Source organism: Epargyreus clarus, unplaced genomic scaffold, assembly GCF_041222505.1.
Source record: "Epargyreus clarus isolate Ecla_fem2 unplaced genomic scaffold, WU_Ecla_fem_2.2 ptg000018l, whole genome shotgun sequence".
Taxonomy (NCBI): domain Eukaryota; kingdom Metazoa; phylum Arthropoda; class Insecta; order Lepidoptera; family Hesperiidae; genus Epargyreus; species Epargyreus clarus.
Genome location: NW_027332226.1, coordinates 13,525,887 through 13,549,961, shown reverse-complemented (window position 1 = coordinate 13,549,961; position 24,075 = coordinate 13,525,887). Strand labels below are relative to the sequence as shown.

Sequence of the window (24,075 nt, the reverse complement as noted above, 5' to 3'; positions counted from 1 at the left end):
GTAGATATAACGTTCGAAAGAGAAATTCATATAAATATAAAGAAGTAACGTCCTCCTCTATTTCAGAAGTTTCACTTCTGTTAATTTCACTATTGACAGAAGTGAAACTTCTTGAAAACGCAAATCATTTATAAAGTCACCATCATTGTAATATAGATGCTAAATTGTTATTATGAAAATTATTCTTACGAAACATAATTATTAAATCGATGAAGTTAGATAATTAAAAATGTAAATTAGTGTGTTTAAAAATAGAAACGCGTAATACTAACTTGCGACACTTCAGATGAGCATCTGACGCGTACAAAGTGCGTATGCGACACTGCGTAAGTGCGTACCTAACAAATTATTCCTAAACGCGACACTTGAAACCTGACTCTTGAAATTTCACTCGAAATACTCATCCAATTTTCTAATCGCCGCTTAAGAAGTTTCTCTTCAGAACGTAGTTAGTACACTTTGTTACCATAAAACACATTTGAATCTCTTAATTCAAAGCCACATTTATATTACAAAATCACATTCCTCCTTAAGGTTAAACTATTTTATTTAGCTTGCCGTCTTTGTTTGGGTCAAATATATTAATTAAAGTGTAGTATTTACATATTTACTCAGGTTACGCTACGCCCAACGATTATGTTATTTTTTATCTGATCAATACCGTAGATTGTTGAGGAGAGTGGTATGATGACTGCTATCTAGAACCTTTCGAATATTTTTTTAGCTTTTAGTACATTATCTACATCATTATTATCTTAATTTTTTCAATAAAAGCGTTAACATAAAAATACATATTTATAAAATAAATCATTTTATAAAATATTTATAAATATAGAATTAAGCATTCATAATATTGTAAATAATTGAAAATTAATTGTACATTTTCATGTTATAAATAAAGTGTCTGATGGTATAAAGTGGGTTTAAAGAAAAAATAAAAATTATTCCCACTTCCTAACTCATCTTTCCCAGGGTATGGCAGTGCGGCGGCTCCCTGGAGATAGTCCCGTGTTCGCGCGTCGGGCACGTGTTCCGGAAGCGGCACCCGTACACCTTCCCGGGAGGCTCGGGAGCCGTGTTCGCGAGGAACACACGACGAGCTGCCGAAGTCTGGATGGACGACTACAAGGAGCTGTACTACCGCATGCAGCCGCTCGCTAAACAAGTGGAGTATGGAGAGTAAGTATGACTGAAGAGATTCTAAATTTACATTAATATATTTTAGAAAGTAATAGAACAAGTATAGTTCGAAGGTGCCTTACCACTGCCACACCTATTTCTAGCATTAAACTGTTTTGCGTTTCGGTTCAATTTTGAAGAGTGTAAATACCGGCTGACCTACATAATAATATAACACAACATGATAATATTATATAAGTTTTGCTGCTTGAATTTGAATTTGAATCATGTCCAGCACTGTGTACTCACAATTAACGGTCTTTTTACTATTTTCTACTTCAACTTTATATAAAAAACCACTACATATCACACCGTATGCTCACAATCTACCCATACACTCCATCCTTCCAGCATATCCGAGCGAGTGGCTATCAGAGAGAAGCTCAAGTGCAAGCCGTTCCGCTGGTATCTAGAGCACGTGTACCCCGAGCTGCAGGTCCCCGGCCCGGCCAGCACAGCACACGCCATCCGACAGGGAGCAAAGTGCATGGATACCATGGGGCATCTGGTTGATGGGAAGATTGGTGAGTGACGCCGTATATTATTTTATGGTGGTTTTAGTGTTGGAGGCATGTAATTGTATATTAAAGTTAGGTTAGCTGAGGTTAGTAACTTATATTTTTGTGACATTGCAAAAGCAAACTCTCTTACAAAAAGGTAGGACACTTTCAAATCGTCAGATACAATATTTTATTCTGACTTACTTAAATTAATGATTACTTACGTTATCGGTACAGGAAAATATCGGAAGAAAAACTACATGCTTGATTGTTCAGTGAAATAAAAAAGTCCCAATAATCTGTGATGTATACCAATTAACTATACCGTAAAACCATTACATTCTGAGAGGAAACCTATGTCTAGGATTGGAACGTAGCGGGTTCATAATAACTTCTTATATCACTACCGAATCGGAACACGACCTCAACTGAGAAAACTTAGTCAGTTCAAATAGTGTAATAAAATCCTTTTAATTCCAGGCATGTACCCGTGCCACAACACAGGTGGCAACCAAGACTGGAGGTTCGAGAACGGGTTGATCCGCCACCACAACCTCTGCGTGTCGTTATCACCGGACCGTGTGACAGCGATACTAGCGGTATGCGACGCGAACGACGATGCCCAGCAGTGGGTCACGCGTGGGCTTAGCTTCAAGCACGCGAGGCTTGATGCCTGTCTGGACTCTGGGAGACCAGCGCTGTACATACAACAGTGTGATGAGTACCGACCTTCACAGCAGTTCATGTTTTAAATTTTTCGAGTAACTACTTGAAGAGGTACTTCAAAGTTTTGTGGCTTCAATGTGAAGCAGCAGCAAAATTTTTTAGATTTGAGAAGTTAAGAATACTTTCTCACCGTTATTATTTCTAATTCTCATTTTACAATTGAGTTACTCCTCGAATTCTATTTAAAAGGACTTTTGAGTAAAACTGATTTCCGAATACTTCTAGAAGTCTCTGGATAGATCTGATAAAGGACCGTAAAAATATTTATATTCATCAAAACTATCATGGCATTGAAGTGATTTCACTTTATTTACAAAAATTGGAGTATAATTAATAATACTGCAATAATATGTATTTACCGTGATTGCAGTTCTTTTTACGCATTCTGATTTGCATAGAATCGGGACGCCATCGATATGTTGTATGTGATCTTAATAATCCTAATGATAAAATACTATAATAAAAAAATATCGTTATCTATATTAAGTGTTAAGTGAAATTGTAAGCAGCAATAATTGTTTATAATTCGAGTTATGCAGTATAAAAAATCATGTTTCATACATTATTACTGAAATAGTTTTAGTATTGCTAAAAACAGTATTAGGTTCTGTTTTGCTAATCTGTGCGTATCTTTTATATAATTTTAAAATAACTGAATTATTTTTTATCTGTTTTCGTATCTATATTTAATCTGAATCAGTTTTTTTTTGGTTTTAATTTAATTCCTGCAAAATGCAGAATCAACATTAAATCCCAACTTAGGTTAAGTTGAGTCTTAAACATTCCAAAAAATATATCATTTTTAGATACTTATTTTAAAAATATTCACCATTTATGCATATATATTCATTTCATATGTAAATATCATTTATTTAACTGATACATAAAGCTCAGTATATAAGGTAAATTAGAATAACATCGATGCTAGGGTAAAACTATATGAATCAAATTGCGGACTAATTACCCACATATTTTTAAAATTAGCAACACCATTTATGTGCATGTGTTCAAAGAATGGTGTAAATCATTAAATTGCAAAATCGTAATCTAGAACTGCAGTCCACCTGTCAGTAAATGGTTATTGTCATTTGGACATCTGCAACTTTATATAGAACACGTTTGACGACCCGCGTGGCGGAGCGGTCACCATGCCGGTCTGACGCGTAGAGGGTCCCGGGTTCGATCCCCGGCCAGACAGATTTCTAAATGATGAATTTAGATTTCTGTTTCTGGGTCTGGGTGTTTGTGCATTTGTCTGTGTGTGTCCTTGGCACCCACGATACAGTGAATCCTAGTGTGGGACTGTGAGTGTAGAACGCGTTTGTTTGTTTGTTGGTCTATTTAAAGCCGATAACAGACGCATTACCGCTCCTGAAGACTAAAATAGTCGTCTACACGAATCATACTGCTTTTCCACTTTTCAAATGTTGCCTGATCAAAAGGGTACCTGCAATTGAAATCATAAATAATTCACCAACCGATGTTACCCCAATTTACCTTATCAATAATATAGTTACCAATGTATATAATAAGGTAAATAAGCGTAAGTGCCGGGAATGTGGAATGGAAATATGGATTATATATAGTAAAAAATGCATAACGTTGTTTTAAATTAGGAACTGAATTCGTGTACTTATATGTGTTAGAAGATATACTTCTCTGATGCGACTGGCGACTTAATGTAAAAATAGTGTAAAAAATATATAGTTATTTTACTAACTATTAAAAATGTTCTTCTTTGTTTACATAATGAATAAAATGTACAATAAGAACAAAGTTATATTGAACAACAATATTCACTGTATAAATTATTAGTAATTACTTCTTACTTTAGATATTAATTAAGTAATTACTAATAATTTATTACAAGCCTAAAGAAGTATACTTTCCAAACCTAAAGTGACTTGTACCATAAAGTAAATAGTGTACATAAATTTTTGACAATATCTACTCGCTGTTGCTTGCTGCAATTATCTAACCGTTAGATCAGCGTTATATATGCTGCAATCATGATGGTTTATAAATTGATTTTCGATTGCAGTTACAATCGCTTCATCTATACCTTTCTTATAAACTACTTTAGCAGATCTGAATTTTAATATTGATGAAGCGTTACTACTTAGTTGCGTTACATTTACAACGTAAATAATTACGTATGATTGCAGCAATTATTGCAATACGTTGCACATTGATTTTGTTAAAATACTTCATTTAATAACACGATATGGATGGGGGTAATTTATAATGTGTATAAAGTACTTAGTATGGTACTCTTGTGTTATAAAAATAATTTTAATTATTGACTACTTTCACTCGTCACTTATTGACGACAAGACAATCAATAATTTGAAATCTGGAAATATATAATATGCTCGTTTTTCATACATGATATTTAAAGGTACAAAGCTCTCAGGAAATAGTTTATCGATAAAACTATCAACTTTTGCATTTATAATAATTCAACGTCTATATTAGATCGATAAAATATATTAGATATGTTATAATTAAAACAATATGAAATTATTTGACCACAAGAACAGTAAAGTAGTTAATTTTAATCCTTAAAACTATGACCTGAGATTATTTTATTATTGAACACCCTGTATATTATAAGTATGTCAGTTAATTTTATGATTATTGGTTAGTGTTAGTGTTAGCGATAAAACAATATTTAAACAGACTACAATCACGATATGTCTCGAGGAAAAATATTTTTTATATGAAACTAATCTGAATATCTCATATTGTTTATATTTTGTTGTTTAAATTGTTCATATTCATTATTATTTGTTTTCTGTGACAGATATTTTTATTCAATTAATTAGTTTAACTGTTATGACGTCTAGTGTATTTTTAAGTTAATGTGTAAAGGATTATTTTAGCATTTTTATCACCTGACGGTACAACTGACAGTCTCAAACACGTCAGTATAATATGGTTGTATTGATTCTCAGAAAAATACATTTTTTTACTTACACCCAGTGTCATTAAACTAATACGTAATATAATAATACTCCTGTATAATATGTAATACCACGTGTAAAATATCATCCTGTAAAGATATAGATTAGGCTATAATCTTAATATTTTAAATACTCGCGTGATTTTAGGATTTCTACACTTTTATTTACAATTGTTATTTTTTTCAAGTATTCGATTTTGTTATTTATTACTACTTATTGTTTGTTTTAATAGCATCACAATAATCTTATTTTTTAAAGAATCACCATAGATTAGTTAAGATACTTCGCCGCCTTGAAATTGAATGAAGCCACAAACGGCTTATTTTAGTAAGTTAATTTTTTGAATTCTTGACAAATAAAAACATTTTTAGAGAAAATTTACGAATAAATAACTAATACTACGTAATTCACGTATTAAATAAATAATTATTTCAAATATATTAGAGATATTTTAGCACGGAGACGTGGCAAAACTTTTTTACGCAACTATTTCAATTCTTAAGACTGGGTATATTTTCTTCTTAGGAGTGTGTAATCTTTACTAATCTATGTGAATCACTGTCAAAATTAATCTCTACATTATTATTTTCTTGATACAATTAAGTATATTAGTTCTTTTCTTATTTTCTTACTTTCAATTTATGTTTTAATTAAATGATCTAGTATGAATGTTACATCTTCATTAGAGAAATAAATAAATAAATTCTTAATTATGTATTTAGTGCATGTATGAAATCAAATGCATAAAATAAATATTTTAGAATTTATTTATTTTCTAGATCATCTTTCTTCAAAAATATCCATTTCATATTTGAAACAATACTTTTAAATAACCAACTTATTGTAATAAGTAAATAAATGGAACTGTCTAAGGTATATTTTATTATATGTAATATGAAATATAATGTCTCGTTATTTAAGCATGTATTTATATAAACGTGCAAAGACGAATGTAGTATGTACTTACTTATCTATACTCTTAAGACTAAGTAAAAGTAATCTCTGTAAATGAAAGTAACTTAAATAGTAACTAAACATTCCCAACAGTAATACATAAAATATTATGTAAATATATTATGATAGTGTTATAATTATTAGGTAATAGTTATATAATTAAGGCGAGTGAAAAATGATTATATCTTCACGTACGTCGTTTTAATGACAAAACGCTTGGCAACGAAGACTTGTACTCGAATACAAATTAATGTTCGGTCGAGAAAAATAGTGAAACAATTCCAAATTGTTTTGTTTTTCATTACTTCCCTAAATAAAATTCAAATGTTACATTATGTTCGTAAGCTTTCACGTACAAAATTACAAAGATTTTATTTAATGTAGTTATTACAAATCAAATACCTGAACAAAGAAACTTCGTTTATCACGTTATTCTCTTTATTAGGGAGGTACCATAAGCAGCTTGTATCATTATACAACCACGCTAACAGTGTTCTACCTGTATATGTTATTAAGCTCGTTGTGCGCAAAATATTATAAAAAAGTAAAGAGTGATCTTTTACCAACGACTGACGGCATCTGTTAAATACTGACGGACTTTACTTTTTGTGCTTATAATAAAAAACTAAATTTAATTTGTTTCATTAATTAAATTAATTTCAAATTCAAAATGTTTCATTACTATTTTCGACCGAAGGATGCTTTCGCTATATATAAGAAAATTGTACTGTACAAGTGTACACATAATATTGGTTGCAATAAGCACAGAAAGAAGTAGTAATTGTTTTAAAAAATTAAAGTGTAGTGAGACTTTTATGGAAATTAGATAAATATAATGGTTTGATAAAGTATTCCAGGGTCTTTTTAAAAAATAAAAATGTCAAATATTTTTAAACACTGGCAACTCCCTTGGCGTTGTAAACCATAGACAACTCCACATCAGAGTTAGCGCCATGAAATAATTCTATATACACAGATTATGTACAACATAATAATAATAAATAATCTTAGATAATTTCCATAGAAGATTCAGTAAAATCCCTGTTTTTTTTATTATTTGATATATCTATATACTTTGTTACTAAAATTTTCAATTGTTTGTATATTTTGTTATAATTTATGAGTTGTTTGAACGATGGCACATTCTGCCCTAGTCAGTTCATGGAAGTTTTATCGATATTGTCAGCATTATGCAGTGGTGATTTTATTTTAGTGAGAGTTTTAATTTGGTGAAATATACGATCTTTTTTTGAACATCATATGATTTTTATTACCTCGGAAGTATATAGATAAATTAATTGCCACCCAAAAAAACTGTAATCAACCCAAGATAAGATTAGTTTCCTACCTGAGGTCGGCCACAGATGCGCTGCTATCCTTGAGAACTAAGCTGGAATGCCTCAGAAAAGTATGTTTCCCTTACCAAACCCTTCAAACCGGAACACAGCAGCGCTTAACACTACTGTTATTAGGCAGAAATAGTTGGGGCGGTGGTGCCGCCAGGATCGAACCATAGAGAATTCCGTCACCTTAAAATTTACCGCGGCGCCGATTTTATAAAAGGAAATAAAATAAAAGTAATTGAAATAGGAAATATATTTTATTCTTTCGATTTAATCTGAACTGATTTGACTAAATACTTATATAAAACAATATACCTACAATTGTACTTATAATATATAATTATATCTATACCTTAACCTACCTTTATGTAAATTAAATTATTGTCATTTTAAAAATCGAAATCAATATATTTTATTCAAAGCCTCAAGAAGGTACGACGTTATTAATAATTTTAAAAAAACTAACCGTACACGACATCTTGTCAATAATTGAGCCAATTTTGATAAAACTCGGTAAAATTTAAAAATCAAATTAGTAATTCTCATTCCACTTGACGATTCTAACGACCTTAGATTAATTTACGCTACGGTCGTTACATTCGTTAAGGGGAACGGCTGCAAGCAATTTATTTCACTGGATTTTAATACTTCACATATCAATAAATATTTTATTTACTTATTATAAAATTGCGAAAAGACTCACAATAAAACTCATTACAGTTGGTCATTAAATTATTTCGTTACATTAAAAAAAAATTGTTCCACCATTCACAAATAATTTATATTGCCTAAAGAAGTTTTACTTCTAAATTATCCGATATATTTTGTTCATTTACTGCTCACAATATTTTATCAAGAATCAGTAAATAATCTTTCAGTCAAATAGAAACTTTGAAAAAATATTGAAAGAGAGATCTAATTTTGTTATCACATTTTGTCTTATTAATCTACTTATTTTCACCCAAAACCACTTTTTGGTTATTTTTAACATTTTATGCATATAAAATTTATTAAATAAAGACAACCCTATTCCAGATTGACAGCATCACAGCAGGTCTGTGGACAGGATTTAAAACTGGAGAGCCGGATTCAAAAGTTGGCACCTCTTTGGATTTAAAACTAAAAAACTTTTGCAAGCCTTCTAATTGCAACCCATTCAAAAATTTTGCAACTCTGGATGATAGAGTTCGAAAAGTTAACAATTTTGGATGACAGGAATCAAAACTGGGGAATATGATAGAAAACTTGGCAACTCTATTTTGGACGACAGGTTTTGAATCTTGTTCGAGCACAAACGAATTAACGCTTATTATTAATACTTAATCTATCGAATTTTAGCCTATCTTGGATTTAAATTTTTACAGTTTCCACAAGGCAGATATGGTCAAAATTTGATCTTTGGTGGGCAAAACATTTGATAGATCGATTATTAACACAGAGCGTCAATCGCTACGCTACGTTTTCGTTATCCTCTAGAAGTCTATCAGTGTGCAAGACTCATTTTAGTCTTAATAAATCGTCCTATAACCCTAATAGCCCTAAACGCGTAGTTCGGTGACAGCCGTTGCCTCAGTAGGTAGTATCCAGCTAGGTTCATCATAAAAAGCATTAACATCAGCACTCCTAAGTCCAGCCAGAATGACACTCCTGACATCCCCATTACTTTCACGAAGTAACTGTAACGAAAAAACATAAAGTTTTATATTAAAAAAATATAATATTTGAGTAACAGTATTTAAGTACAAAACATTGCTTTTTCATAATAGTAGGAGTAGCAGACGAACATGAGAATCTACCTGGATAAGTGGCATTTGCCGCACATGTATAATTACTACATTTGTGTTCAACCACAAGTGTGTTGCTACTGTGAATGCCCATTAGGAATGATTAAAACGCCCAATGTAAGTGCCTCTCTCTTACTAGACCTTACAAATCAGAACACAACTGCGCCTCACACAAATGTTATAAAGAAGTTATTGGTGGGGCGGAGGTGCCTCCGAAGACCAACCATGAATCTTCCACTACCTTCTAAGTTCAACGTTTTAAACCAAGAATCTTTGAATCAGCAATATCTTAGAAAATCAATCACTTAAACTTACCGAACACTCTTAAACTCGCAGAACTGCACATCATCAGGACAGATCAGATCGTCTCTCGGGGGTCCATAAATCGCTGCCATGAGCCCCTCCAACCCGTAGCGCATATAGGAACACGATCTGGCCAACCTCCACACTAATGGAGGTGGTTCGTCACCATTGCCAATGCCATACACAGACAACAGCATCAGAGGAACTGAGACCACAGGGCCCACGAACATTGAGTTCTAGAAAAAATATTTAGAGATATTCAGAAAAGTATTCGTAGTATTCTGGAATTAGATGCAGGTTGAGAGGGCATTGTTGGGACAATCAAACCCAATACATAATTGTATGGTTGATTTCCAAAATTATAAATCATGTTATACAAATAGTCTCATAATTTTTAAGCGACTTAAAAAAAGAGGACGTTTTCAAATTGTCTGTAATTTTTAAGTAAAGGATACGCGAATTGTAAAATTACAAAAATGATGAAATAGGGTATAGAATATAAATATAAGGGTATGGCTAACTCTCAGATGTCTACGAAACAGACGCTCAACTCGAACAAACCAAAAATTTGAAACTTACTACAACACTCAACGAAGAAGAGATCACAGTGCCCATTGACTCAGAAATAAGCGCCACAAGGATGCAAATGGTTATGAACATCATAACTCTAGGAAACTCCAAGGGCTGCGCCGTCAACGGGTATACGATTGATAAGTAGATGAGGGAGAAGAAAATAGTTAATGGAGTCCGGGATATGATGAGTGCCGCGTAATATGGCTTCAGACCATACCAGCGATTAAAGTACTCCCGCTTTATCAGTAGTACTTCTGATGGAACTGAAAAATAAATTGACATTGGATTTTTCATATGTAAAGTTGAAGCTTCAACATTAAGAAACTTAAGAACTTAAGGCGACAGAATCAGTACCAGCCGGATTGGACGGATGGATTTTTCACGTGATGCAGTTCTTATCCAAAGCGTTCTTAGTCGTTAGGTGACGCAAATCAACTGTGACTAATCTCAGTTAGATAATTAAAGATGTTGGCAGTTGCCACTTACCATCAGGTGAACTGCATACATGCAAGGTTCAAAGGACATAAATATAATATCCTAAGGATATACTCACATGATAACAGTATAGGCATCATGGTGGTGTAAAGCATGGCAATGATGCAGGCGAAACAGAAGCCGAAGTTGAATAATGCTTTGGATCCATCGTTACCCATGCCAGTGAACATTGCCGCTACAATAGACCCTAGGAACACGTGAAGAATTATCCGCAACCAAAGATACTCCTGGAAAAGAAAAATGGAAATTATAGATGATATTTTATCAAATTAACATATAAAGTTTGTAAAAAGATGGCAGAACGAGTATGGTTTGCGGGGAGTTGCTATTTTCATAGCCATTAATCCATATTCTAGGTAAGGAGGTGGAAGGGATGTTGGCTAATTTACATTATAAAGTGATGTACTTTGTCCTAAGGAGTAGCAAAGCATATGTGTTCGGTTTCAAGTACAACTCTTGTTTTATATCGAGTTGGCTACAGATGTCCATAGGTGGCAATGACCACTTACCATCAGGTGGATAAAAGATTCTTATGCCACGTCAGTCTTATAAAAAATTGACATTTCATAAATTACACATTAACCTATTAACTGAACTTTTACTGGATCGCACATAAAAACTATCCTGACTAATCTCACCGTATTCCGAATAGTCTGCAAGAACATACGTCGGCACAACACAAGGAACTGCTCGACAGCCGTGCTCTCATACTTGAAGTTGTGCTTCTGGACTCCACCGGTGTTCAGCTGTTCTATCTCCATCTCCATCTCCTCGTACTGCTGCTCCACCCCGAACACACTCCACTTTTGGCTTCTGCCGTTCTCTACAGCGTTCACCATCCTGTCCACGTGAGAACCGTACTCGCCGCTTGATACTTCTATTACTGCAAGAAAAAAATAATTTGAATACCTATACATTAATTTTTACTCATTATTGATCATCGTTCTGCGATGATCATATTTCTTCAGTGATTAGATCTCCTATAATCTTAATGAAATTAAACATCATGGTCTGAATTTGTTCTTGAATTATGATCTTGAGTAACGTATAACCAATCAGTTCATAGGAGGTCTTGTCTGAATTTTTGTCGTGTCATAATTCTATGCTGAATGAAATTGTGTCAGTGCAAGTGAAAATACACCGTCTTTTAAGCAATAAGTGACGTCAAACGTAATTTGTAATGGTTGACTTACTAAAATCAGCAGGATTGTACGTCTTCGGGCATGGCAGGTGCAGCTCTTTCAAGAACGGCACGACACCAGCAGCGGTGCCCTGGTACGCACATCGGCCGTCCGCTACCACGTACACGTGGTCGAAGACCGCAAACAGACGAGCTGAGGGAGTGTGCAGGGAGCAGACCACGGTTCTACCACCCCTGGCTATGCGCTTGAGCAAGGAAACGCAAGTCGATGATGCTACGTCGTCTAAACCTCTGGAAAGTAACGTAAAGTTAGGTGAATTTTAACAAACGAAGTGTGATATATTATTTGAATACGTATTTATTTAATCCGATTTTTATTAAAAGCAACTGTGATGGACCATCATCTATTTTTGCCTTATAATAGTTGTAACTTAATTCTGGCATAAAATCAGAGATATGACGCATCAAAACATATGCCTTAAAAGCAACAATGCTAATAATAATATGATCAACTTTGAACCTAAGTAAATTTCTGATTCTAAAAAGCAGGGATACTAATTCTTTAGTAACCGTCCATAGGCTGTAGTAGAAATCCATGAGGCGAAATTATTTGATTACATTGGTAACCTGAAATCTATTTTACTCTTTCTATGCTATAACACAAATACTAAAAACTTACGTAGTCGGTTCATCCAAGAATACAACAGGAGGGTTATTTAGCAGTTCTAACGCCACTGACAGGCGCTTTCTTTCCCCACCGGACAGTTTTTCGCTGCATGTGTGTCTGGCCTTATCTAGCCTCAACAACTGGACAATTTCGTCGACCTGTAACACATTTTTTAATAACTGTGTATAACACATAATAATTGTGTTCGTAATCCTTTTTCTAAAGCGAACGAATGTTAAAGTTTTATGCTGAGGTCACCTAAACCGTTCATAATATTATGACCCAATAGGACGCGTTGTGTGCTTCGAAAAAATTGTAATTCGAACCCAGATATATTTTTAATGTTTCAACCATTTTTCATACGTATATGTATATACCTACTTTAGTATCATTCATATAAAAAATTATTTTCCACAATTTTCGGTCGGTCCGATGATTATAAGTAATTTAAAAATCAGACACAAACATAACAAAAATGTTAATTTATGTGCTTTTATAAATAAATAATACTAATTCGTTACTGTGATATTAGAATTTCCTTGTTGGATATTGGATAGCTTAGGGAGATATAGTAATATCGGTATTATTAATAGTAGTACTTCGGTATTCGACGTAATTTTACCTCTTTCCACGACCATTCATTACTTTTAACGAGTATTTAATTGCTTTCTCGAAAACAATTCTAATGATTTGAATGAAATTTTGTATATACTTAGATAATTCGACATTCCGACTTTATCTAGAAAAGAGTTGAAACGTATATAATTTTCTAATTATATTTCAAGGTTAAGCAAACAAAATTAAGACATTTTAAAATTTGGAAATTCACGCACAGGGGCACACCACCAGCTTTGAAAAACCATGATAGTTCAGGAAAGTTTTATTGCATTATCATTATTTTGTTTCGTACCACGACCTTCTTAAACAGTTTTGTTTTATTCCTGCCGAGTGATGTAAAAGAATAAGTAATTTGTCCATTCCTAATCCAAGAGAAAACAAGACGTCGAAACTAGTGTCACCTCTTTCGCAACACGGTTTTGATTGCGAACAAACTTAAACCCTTATTCATTTTTCGCTTATCAATTGTAAAAAACCAACTGAAATTGTCATATTTTGCTTAAAAATTAAATTTCCTGCAAAAAAAAAAATAATTTCAACCAACATCATACAAAACTGCTTATCGTAATATTATAAAAACAATCTTACTTTAACGAGGTCGTGGTACGAAATTACAGTGTATGATTAAAATAATATTGTTATAAGATATGGTAGTAACCCTCCAAGTCAATTCAAAACTGACCCACTGCTGAGCACGGATGTCCTCTCAGAATAAAATTAAAAGGATTATGCATAGTTCACCGCGCTAGCCAAGTGCGTATTGGGAGACTTCACATATCTTAAAGATTTTTTTTTAAATCTCTCAGGTTTCCTCCGTTAAAGCAAGTGATAATTAATTTATAATAAGCACATAACTTTGAAGATAAAATTATTTGTAAAATATCAACAATAATAGTTTTCATAGTTATATTCTACACAGTAGGTATTTAAAGTAATTGGTTTAATCCGCCATTTTCTGTGAGTGCCTAATTAACCGAAAATAAATTAATTATGTAAGTTTTTTGCCTTTGTGAATCCTCTCTCAGAAATTATTTATTTCATAATTAATGTTATTATTTATAATTATTCATGTGTAACATTTTAAATAACAATCGCGCATAATTATTTCAAGCTAATTAAAAGTTTATCTTAATCTATTCATGTGATTAATTTCGTAAATAAATACTTTAGATTCTCATTTATCCATCTGATGGCATTTAAATGTTCTTATGTAAAGTATTAATTAACACGTTTAATGAAATACGTTTCTTATTATAAAAAAAAAAAACAATTTTCACATGTAGGTACACACCCAATCCAGAAATAAATATTTGTCTGCTATTAAATATTTGCTCTCGTCAAAAATCGAAACTAGTTCAATAATAGTACATGTCATAATAGTTATTATATCCATGATTGATTAAAAAACATTTCTTTCAAATATTAATGAAAACATTAAACAATTTATTTTATTTTAATTTGTATCGATTTTTCTGACAACAATTTAATTTGTCACTTTAATTTGTCAATTTAATTTGTTGTATATATTAAACAGTAATTTAATGTGTACCAAATTGTGAAACAATAATTTAATTCTTATCAAATTGACGAACAATAAATTAATTGGTATCTTCGAACAGTATTTTTATCAAGCGCGGTCAACGTATCCCACTTTATCAAATAGGCGGTTTCCTGCTCCGAAAACGGATATGTATGTCATTGCTATTGACAAATTAAACTAAGGGGCACTGCTTAGCTGCGTGCTTGAGTATATCTCAGCGAATGATTTTATTTAGCAATATCGTATAGGAACGTTTTTTTCTTTTTTATTGTAATGGGTATCATCATCATCTATTATTAATTGTCTTACTGCTGCTGAGTATTGGTTTCTAATTATGATGCTAGGTCGAGACCACAGCGTACTATGATCAGCATTATTAACTTGTACCACCCATTTCTGCCTCATAACAACAGTGTTAAACGCTGCTGTATTCTGGCTTGAAGGGATACTTTTCTGAGGCGTTCCAGCTTAGTCCTCAAGAGTAATGCAGCATCTCTGTTATGATTGTCATCGAGTGTCATCGACATCTATATGGCCGACCTCAGGTGGGCGGCAGTAGCCACTTACCATCAGGTGGACTGCTTGCTCGTCTGTTATTCCCAAATAAATATTTCTTATCGCCGTTTCAGAAAATATACGAGTGTACTAACGTTTTCTACAATAGCCTGACACTAGGATACTCTGTATAAGATAGCATGCTCAATTTAACACACACAAAGCCGAGTTCATGAAAACCGTGACTCATAACACCATTCTAAATTCATCATTCACAATTACTCGTATTCCGAAAAATAAAAAGAATTACATTTATTTCGTCTTAAATTAAATTTTAACTTTATAAAATTACAAAAATACCTACTATAGTTTTTACATAATAAAAAGGTCCTAGTGACCTATGAATAAAAATAACAAACCAGTTTAGATTAATTATGTTTTAATTGCGTAATATTTAAATCGCGATTCGTACAACAATAAAAACTAGAATAACTTTATTTCTTTTGTGCGAATGTACAAATGTTTGCGCCGGCCTCTTTTGTTATTCAATTCGATGTAGTGTTACATATTGCAAAAAGTGCAAAAAGCGTTCCTTAGATTTCTCTACAAACGAGAATACGGTTACTACCCGTATCTGTACCCAACTAAATTCCTCTTGGGTCACTTAGGGTTTAATTCTTTAGAGGTCCGTAGAAACCTCAACCAAATTGAAATTATGTGCAAGATTTTACATAATGCTGTTGAGGCGCAGGAACTTCACAATCAGCTTTGCCGAATATTTGTCCCAGACAATTATCAACGAAGCCGAAAGCACAAGTTATTTGTGGTTCCGCCTTCCCGCACTGTGTCGCGCGCTAAATCACCTGTTCCGCGCACACTTGCGACATTAAACGCGCTCATGGATCATTATCCGAACTGTGATGTGCTTGCTGATGATTGGAAGCTGATCATGTCTGTATGCTTGGAGTTCTGTGAGTTGTCTGTATGTTAGATCTGTCTAGTTAGTGTAAGTGGCCTCGGCCGTTCTAATTAGATCAATAAAATAAATAAATAAATAAATAAATAAATAAATACATATTCAAATTTTCAAGTACACGTCAAACAATTAGTCAAGAGCGAGTGTAACTCGCACACGGCGGGTTCCGTACCACCATTTTATTTGTAGTACTTCATACTTTCATTTATTTGTAGTATTTCTTACCATAGCAACCGTAAAAGGAAATCCATTGTGCAAATTTGCAGTGTCTACTTATTAGGCACTGTTCAATAGACAAAGCGGAAATAAATGGTTCTTGTATGGCAACCCCTATTTATTTTTAAGATTGTTCAATATATTTATTGTTATAGCAATAGCATATAGTTATAACATTACAAATAATCTGTAAAAAAAAATTAAAAAAAAATCATGTATCCGTCTATTACGTTTCATAAGATAGAGCCCTGTAATAGACGGTCAGACCGTTTTTACTGTTTTTACCCTTTGGATACGGAACTCTAAAAAGTATGTACAATTTTAAACATATTTGCGTCAGAATGATTTTATACAATGGTTAATTTTCGGAGTGGTAGTCATTTACATATAAAAAAAAAATGTTTTATTGATTAAAGTACAATAAAGTTATTTATAAGATATTTTTATTAGTCTCTTTAATAGTTAATTGTATCTATGGCGTATCAGGCGTCAATTTGAAGAAATCTATGCAATAAGCTAGGATTAAAACTACTTCGCAACAATCCGTTACAATATATGTATGAAGGTGTATATTTTTTAGGGTTCCGTACCCAAAGGGTAAAAACGGAACCCTATTACTAAGACGCTGTCTGTCCGTCTGTCACAGGGCTGTATCTCTGGAACCGTAATAGATAGACACTTGAAATTTTTACAGAGGATGTATAATGGTGGCCGCTATAACAACAAATACTAAAAATAATGAACATTTGGTGGTACGGAAGCTTCCATGTTCGAGTTCGACTCGTACTTGGGGAATTATTGCATCTGCACGCATCCTTTGCGGGAAGGAGGGTGCTACATACTGCATGGTCTAAAATATATACCATACATATTGTTAGCGGATTATTGCGAAGTAGTTTAAATCTTAACTGAATAGTCTCTGTAATATACAATTAACTCTTTGTAATGTGGCTAGGGGCATCAATGTCACACATGTGTGTGCCTTGTGACACCAACACATTATTATGTGAAACATTGTCGTGTTCTGGTATCAAGGGTATGCCAGACCTAACTTACACGGAGCCTTCCAACTTATTCCTCAGTTTTTTTTTATAATATAAAAGTAGCAGACAATCGTTCAGTGGTAAATACTACTACTGCCGCCCATGGACATCTGCAATCAACTCCAGGTAAGATCAGGTCGATAGAGGATTAAGCTGAAATGCATCGGAAAACACCCTTCAAACCAGAACACAGCAGCGCTAAACATTGCTGTTATTAGGCAAAAATAGGTGTGGCGCTGGTGGCGCCATACTCGAACCACACAGGATCCAACCACCTTAAACCAAATGTTGATTACAAATAACTATGGCTTACAATGAGACTGAACCCTCAGTATCAACAGCGTTATAATAAACATACTTACAATAACAGCCTTCTTTCCCTTCGTGACGTCGCTGCCAAGCTTCAGATCGGCAGCCAAGGTCATGGCCTCCTGCACCGTGATGAGAGGCTGCAGGAGGTCCTCTTGCATGATGTACCGGGACAGTTTCCTAAACTGCCGTAGGTCGCGGGGCTCTCCATTTGTGGTGATGAGACCTGATGCTCCATTTACCCTGAATGTAAAAAAATGTGTTAATTGTCATATGTTATATTAAATGAAAGCAGTAAATGGTGACAAGTGGTTAGTACCATTCACTGATTTTTTAAGCAATCCAGAATAAAACAGTTGGAATGCTATTCACACGTATTAAAGCTACTAGCCGTCATTTTATCGCTGCCGTACGGTGTTGTACGGTGGTAGGTACGTGGGAATAACCACTTAAACTATACATATTCTTTAAGCGATATCTTGTAAATTAGAATAGTGTATTTAAATACAGTGAACGATTAAAATTAATCACCGGTTTACTGTTAATGTTATGGATGTAGAGTAAAACAGCGGACGGAGTGACCGGCTATTTTCCTTGTTAAAATTGTTACGATAGAATCTATGTATAAACCAGTTTTAAAATCATAGTATAATTTGATAGTTACATATTTATTTAAATAGTGTGTTAGCCTAGTGGTTTGATATTAAGTCTTTCTATCGAAAGGTCCCAAGCAGACACCTCTGATTTTTCAGTTATAGGTATATGAATTTATAATCACTTTCTAAAACGGTGAAGGAAGACATCATGAGAAACCTTGCATTATTTGATGAAAAACATCTGTAGCAAGCAAAAAATTATAATCCTCAACAGATTCATATTTTTATCTTATTAAATTAAGAAGTATATTATACTGAATATTAATGAATAAACATTATATTAAGTAATAATTTTATTAAATGCAGGATGAACGCAGAAAAGTTCTTTTTTTTCAAATTGTTGTACAAGATTTTTTTTTCTACACTAATATTGTAAAGATGAAAACTTTGTTTGTTTGTTTGGTTGTAATGAATAGGCTCAAAAACTACTGGACCGATTTTAAAAATTCTTTTACCATTCGAAAGCTACATTGTCTACGAGTAACATAGGCTATATTTTATGAATTTATTATTATTATTATTATAAATAGATTTTGAGGCGGTACAAAGTTTGCCAGGTCAGCTAGTGTTTAAAATAACAGAATAATAACGTAAGCATGTGGTTTTAAAATAAATGAGGATGCACTAGGTGCTTACATAGCTTTTACTTAATAGAAAGTAAATTACTTCGACATAAACAATTAGGGACCCCTTTCTCGTATCGCGAAAGCCACAAATGACAACGCCAGTGATGCCGCCCGCATCTGTATTTAAACTGTAGTATCAAATGAGTCACTTATTACTTTAATGTAATGCTATAAACTGCGATATCGTTAACATCCAAGCTTCTTATTAACGACGAGAACATGTCAATTTGATTTTTTTGTATTCTTCTCAAAAATCTCCTTCAATAATACCCACGTCATGGGGGTACATAAATAGTAATTGGTTCATCATGTTGGGAGACCGCCATATTTATACTGAAATCACTGAGCCATCATGCATTGTCATCCAAACCAAATTAGTATGCAAAATTTCAGCTCAATCGGTTTAGGTTAACGGCATAGATAAGTAGAGATATCTCACCGCCTTGTAATTGAAGGAAGCCATTAAATGGCTTAAACGGCTGACAATTCTGTCAGACATTTAATGCCTGGCATGGTGTAATTTACGCGGAACAATGAAATTTCATTCGTAAATGCTCTAAAAACTACATTTTTTTTATATTTTTCAAACACCAAAATAGTTGACAGTGACAAATTCAATTGTCAAAACTGGTTACATTTTCTTGTTAGGGGTGAGTAATCTTTACTAATCTATGAATAACGGTTTGCTACTGTTACTCGTATAATAATTCAGATGCATGTTTTCAAAAACTAATAGAATCTTTGATAATAAATATTAATTAATGGATGGAACAAAATTAACACGAAAATCCTAATTGGGTAATAAATAATGCATTTTAAAATCTGCATGATTTTTTACAATGGCTTAATTCAATGTAAAATGTACTCGTAGTGCCTGTTTTATTTAGTTTCACACAAAATATTTTAATTCGGACTAATAAGTATTATTTCTTTGACTTTGATTTGTATATTGATTAGGTACATGTATACGACATTTACCTATCAATGATTCAAGTGAATATATTGTTCCCTTAAATTACAAGTATATTTATTTTAACTATTCTCATATATTATTTTATTACAACACTATAAAAATAAAAATATAAGAAAGGGCAAACTTAATGTCTGATGGCATTCTCCGCCTGGTGCATTTACTGGTAATTGAGTGATATATTATGTTAAATCGGTCGGCACTCATTATTCTAGCGGCTTAAGGGGGGGGGGGGGCGGTGGAGAAGGGCGGTCCGCTCCGGGCCTCCGATCCTGGGGGTTCTCCAAACCAAGCACTATGAAATGAGTATCACTCAGTGAAAAAAGGTCACTTTGCCGCCCCGGGCATCCGACGACCTTGGACCGCCACTGACTCATTGCACAATTTTTGGCTAATAATTATGACAATGACATTCGAGTCTAGATGGCTAAGCCAACTACGATAGCCTTGTTAAATTTACAATTTTGTCACCTACAAAACGATTTAATATTTTTCCTCAATTCAGTACTAGTGCCAATGTCTATATTACAAGGTCAATATTGTAATTCCTTTTTTTTTATAATATAGGAGTAGCAGACGAGCATGCAGTCCACCTGATGGTAAGTGGCTACTGCCGCCCATGGACATCTGTAATCAACCCCAGACAGAATTAGATATTCCTACCTGAGGTCGGCCACAGATACGCCGCTACCCCTGAGGACTAAGCTGGAACGCCTCGGAAAGGTCTGTCTCCCTTACCACATCCTTCAAACCGGAATATAGCAGCGCCTAACACTGCTGTTATTAGTTAGAAATAGGTGTGGCGGTGGTGCCGCCGGAGTCGAACCACAAAGGGTTCTACCACCTTCAAATTCCTATTACGAGCATGTGTCATCAACCCATTGTCCAACTGGGTCTCCTCTTCGAGAAGACTATGGCCTAGAGCCATAGTCCGTGCCGGCCAAGTGCGCATTGGTAGACTTCAAATACTTTTGAGGACTTTTTTAAAGAAGACTTACGCGTGTTGGTTTCCTAACGATGTTTTCTTTAAGGAAATCATTTCTATTACTTTAATTTACTTTTTAGGTAAGGGCTCGAACACAAAACTGCGATGCGACGCGATGCGAATTCGCAACGCAGAAAATTGCGATGCGAATTGCTGCGATGCGATATCGTGCGGCGTAGCGTCTCTCAGGGTGACCAACAACAACAACCACTGTGCGATGCGAATCAATTCGCAAGTTCTTGCGATGCGTCGAGGGAGCTCGCAGATTTTTGCGATGCGACGTCGCATCGCAGTTTTGTGTACGAACCCTAAGTCGTAATTAAGTTTTATTGCACACATAACTTTGAAACGTTAGAGGAGCGTACCTAAGAATCAAATCGAATGATTCTTGGCCTCTAGGGCGTCGAATCCCGACGCCCTAGAGGCCAAGTTTCAACCATCAGCTATAACTGCTAATATTGCAAGCATAACTTAGTGATATACCTATAACCAGCTAAAATATTCAGCAGGGTGCTCTTTCCAGCGCCGGACGGCCCCAAGATAGCCGTGAGCTGCCCGGAACGAAATTCACCGTTGATTCCTCGTAGGATGATTTTTGAAACTGAAACAAAAAATAAGAATAACTCATACTATACTTTATATTTAGGTACAAGAGTCTTTCAATTTTTTTTCAAATTCAAATTCAAATATATCTCTTTGCAAGAACATGGGTAGGACATAAGATAACAGTAAAAGTATATAGGTTCGCCCAGTTCCACCTGTCAAGGCATGCAAATTTAGAAGTCGTAATTACAAATAAATTCTAATAAATCATTTTCATAATTATGTCCATTAATTATTATCAATTGTCAAAATTTAAATTCCAAATTAATCATAACAATACCAATTATTTATTACTACCGTCAATTATAATCGTTTATTACTACAGTCTTCAGAAAAGTATTTAATGGAATAATCATAGACTTAGAATTTTTTCGCTATGACATCCTATATCAATGGGAATAATAGGCTTTTTTTGTCAAAAATGTTTTTTGTGATTTTTTCAGTCAAATTTACTTTTACTTTTGATATATTTAGGTAGAGCATTGTATATTCTAGGGCCCATACAAAATATACTGTCATGGAATAACTTAGTCCTTGAGTACAAATTTACTAAATTTTAAAATTAAAATTTATTATTATACCTGGTTGAGCATGGAAAACCAAAATATTCTTAAAAGAATCGCTATTTTTACGTAGTCCGGTTAATTTTAATTTTTGTTTTTATTTCATAAGTAACAATGCTACAAGTTTACTGTTAGCCTACTTATATTCTTATTTCCTTGTCACGAGTGATATTCTAATCATTGATGACAGGTCTTTGTGTAAATGTCATTTTATTAGCATTAAAACAATAGCGATGCGGTTCAAGAGATCATCGTGGTGATATTATATGATAATTTGAACATCAGTGCTTCACTTGTAGACGGGTGTTTTAATTTAAAAAACAGTTTAAGTGAGTTCAAAGGTTCGAATGAAAATATAACTACATGTAACAGTTACTGTACCGGTCTGATATGAGTAGCAAACGAGCATGCGATCTACCTGTTGGCAAGTGGCCACTGTGGCGTTTATAACTGTAATCAATGCTAGATAAAAGTGTAGTTCTCTTGAGCTCGGATTCAGATGTGTTGCTACCTCTGTGGACTTTTTTTATAATATAGGCGTAGCAGACGAGCATGCAGTCCACCTGATAGTAAGTGGCTGCTCTGTCTGGCTGAAATCTGTAATCAACCTCAGATAGGATCAGATATTACCACCTGAGGTCGGCCACAGATGCGCCGCCACTCCTGAGGACCAAGCTGGAAAGCCTCCGATAAGTATGTCTCCCTTACCACACCCTTCAGACTTACCCTATTTTTCAAACCATTCTTTACATTCTTTAACACTGCCATATTGGCAGAAGTAGGAAATAGGTAACGCGTTGGATGTGGAACCGCAAAGGGTTCTGTCACCTAACGTATCTCGATATGATGAATATTTTTTCTTCTTTCTTTTTGAGTAGGTACTTATGTACTGTTCTATGACACCAAAGATAAAAAAACAGAGTGTAGGAAAGATTTGTGTCCCACCTATTTATTACCTAGAAATCGACCAATTCAAATCCTACAGCGTCAGTACTACGCTCCTACCTGCTTTCAACACTCGCGAACAGGCAACAGGTAACTAAGTCCTTTAAGAGTTTATTCCGTAACAATATAATTTATTTCTAGAAAATTGACGATAATTATTGTAATCATTGAGCCATATGCAACGTAGACTTAAGAACTTAATTATATTCTTAAGCGTACCTAGAAACACCTTTTTACAATGTTTCATAATATAATGAGTTATTCATGTTAAAAATACGATAATAAAGTTTTATTATTTGAAATCGAGCATGATTATGATCGTAGTATGCATTCATTAATTATTTTGTTATTTCACATAACATCGCAATGATTACTCGTGTACAAATTTTAATTGAGTGAGGACGCTCAGCTCGTGGCAAGATAGACATCAACGTCTTGAATATATTGTAATCATATTCAACACTTACAAAGTAAAGTAAAGACTGAACTTCAATGAATTATTCACATTCACACACAGCTCCAATTTGACCGTTACTATGCATATTACTACATATATATTATTGTTTTGTTCTAATAATTCTATCTATTTATTTATGTATTTATACATTTATTGTAAAAGTAACACAAAGTTATATTACAACAGGGCAGACTTAATGCCTAATGGCATTCTCTACCAGTCAACCCTTGGTGAATGGATATCTATCTATCTATCTATAGTTCAGTGAAATTATTGAAGTGTAAAGATAATTCTTCACAACGCTATAAAATACAATGTGACTATTTGTACAGGTACTGGAGTAATAAATTATATTTATTCGTACATTTATTCAATTTTTTTTTAAATATATTTATTCGTACATTTATTCAATTTTTTTTTCTTTAAACAATGTGACAAATTAATT

At 33.7% G+C, this 24,075-nt stretch overlaps 2 protein-coding genes across 3 annotated transcripts in view; one reads left to right on the top strand and one right to left on the bottom strand.

The window, feature by feature from the left end:
* The window catches only part of LOC140749840 (polypeptide N-acetylgalactosaminyltransferase 2), a 104,750-nt gene extending 99,196 nt beyond the window's left edge, over positions 1–5,554 (top strand). The window contains exons 8-10 of the mRNA XM_073083053.1: positions 973–1,179; positions 1,531–1,703; positions 2,160–5,554. Coding sequence (XP_072939154.1) covers positions 973–1,179; positions 1,531–1,703; positions 2,160–2,431 — 652 coding nt within the window. The 3' untranslated portion in view covers positions 2,432–5,554. The remainder of the gene's footprint in view (positions 1–972; positions 1,180–1,530; positions 1,704–2,159) is intronic.
* A 2,349-nt stretch (positions 5,555–7,903) lies between these two features.
* The window catches only part of LOC140749839 (ATP-binding cassette sub-family G member 1), a 37,260-nt gene continuing 21,088 nt past the window's right edge, over positions 7,904–24,075 (bottom strand). For both annotated transcript variants that reach the window (XM_073083051.1, XM_073083052.1), the window contains 9 exons: positions 21,546–21,663; positions 17,879–18,068; positions 12,641–12,786; positions 12,014–12,252; positions 11,459–11,703; positions 10,879–11,047; positions 10,332–10,588; positions 9,765–9,988; positions 7,904–9,341 (listed from right to left, as the gene is read on the bottom strand). In XM_073083051.1, the coding sequence (XP_072939152.1) occupies positions 9,149–9,341; positions 9,765–9,988; positions 10,332–10,588; positions 10,879–11,047; positions 11,459–11,703; positions 12,014–12,252; positions 12,641–12,786; positions 17,879–18,068; positions 21,546–21,663 (1,781 nt within the window). In that variant the 3' untranslated portion in view covers positions 7,904–9,148. The remainder of the gene's footprint in view (positions 9,342–9,764; positions 9,989–10,331; positions 10,589–10,878; positions 11,048–11,458; positions 11,704–12,013; positions 12,253–12,640; positions 12,787–17,878; positions 18,069–21,545; positions 21,664–24,075) is intronic.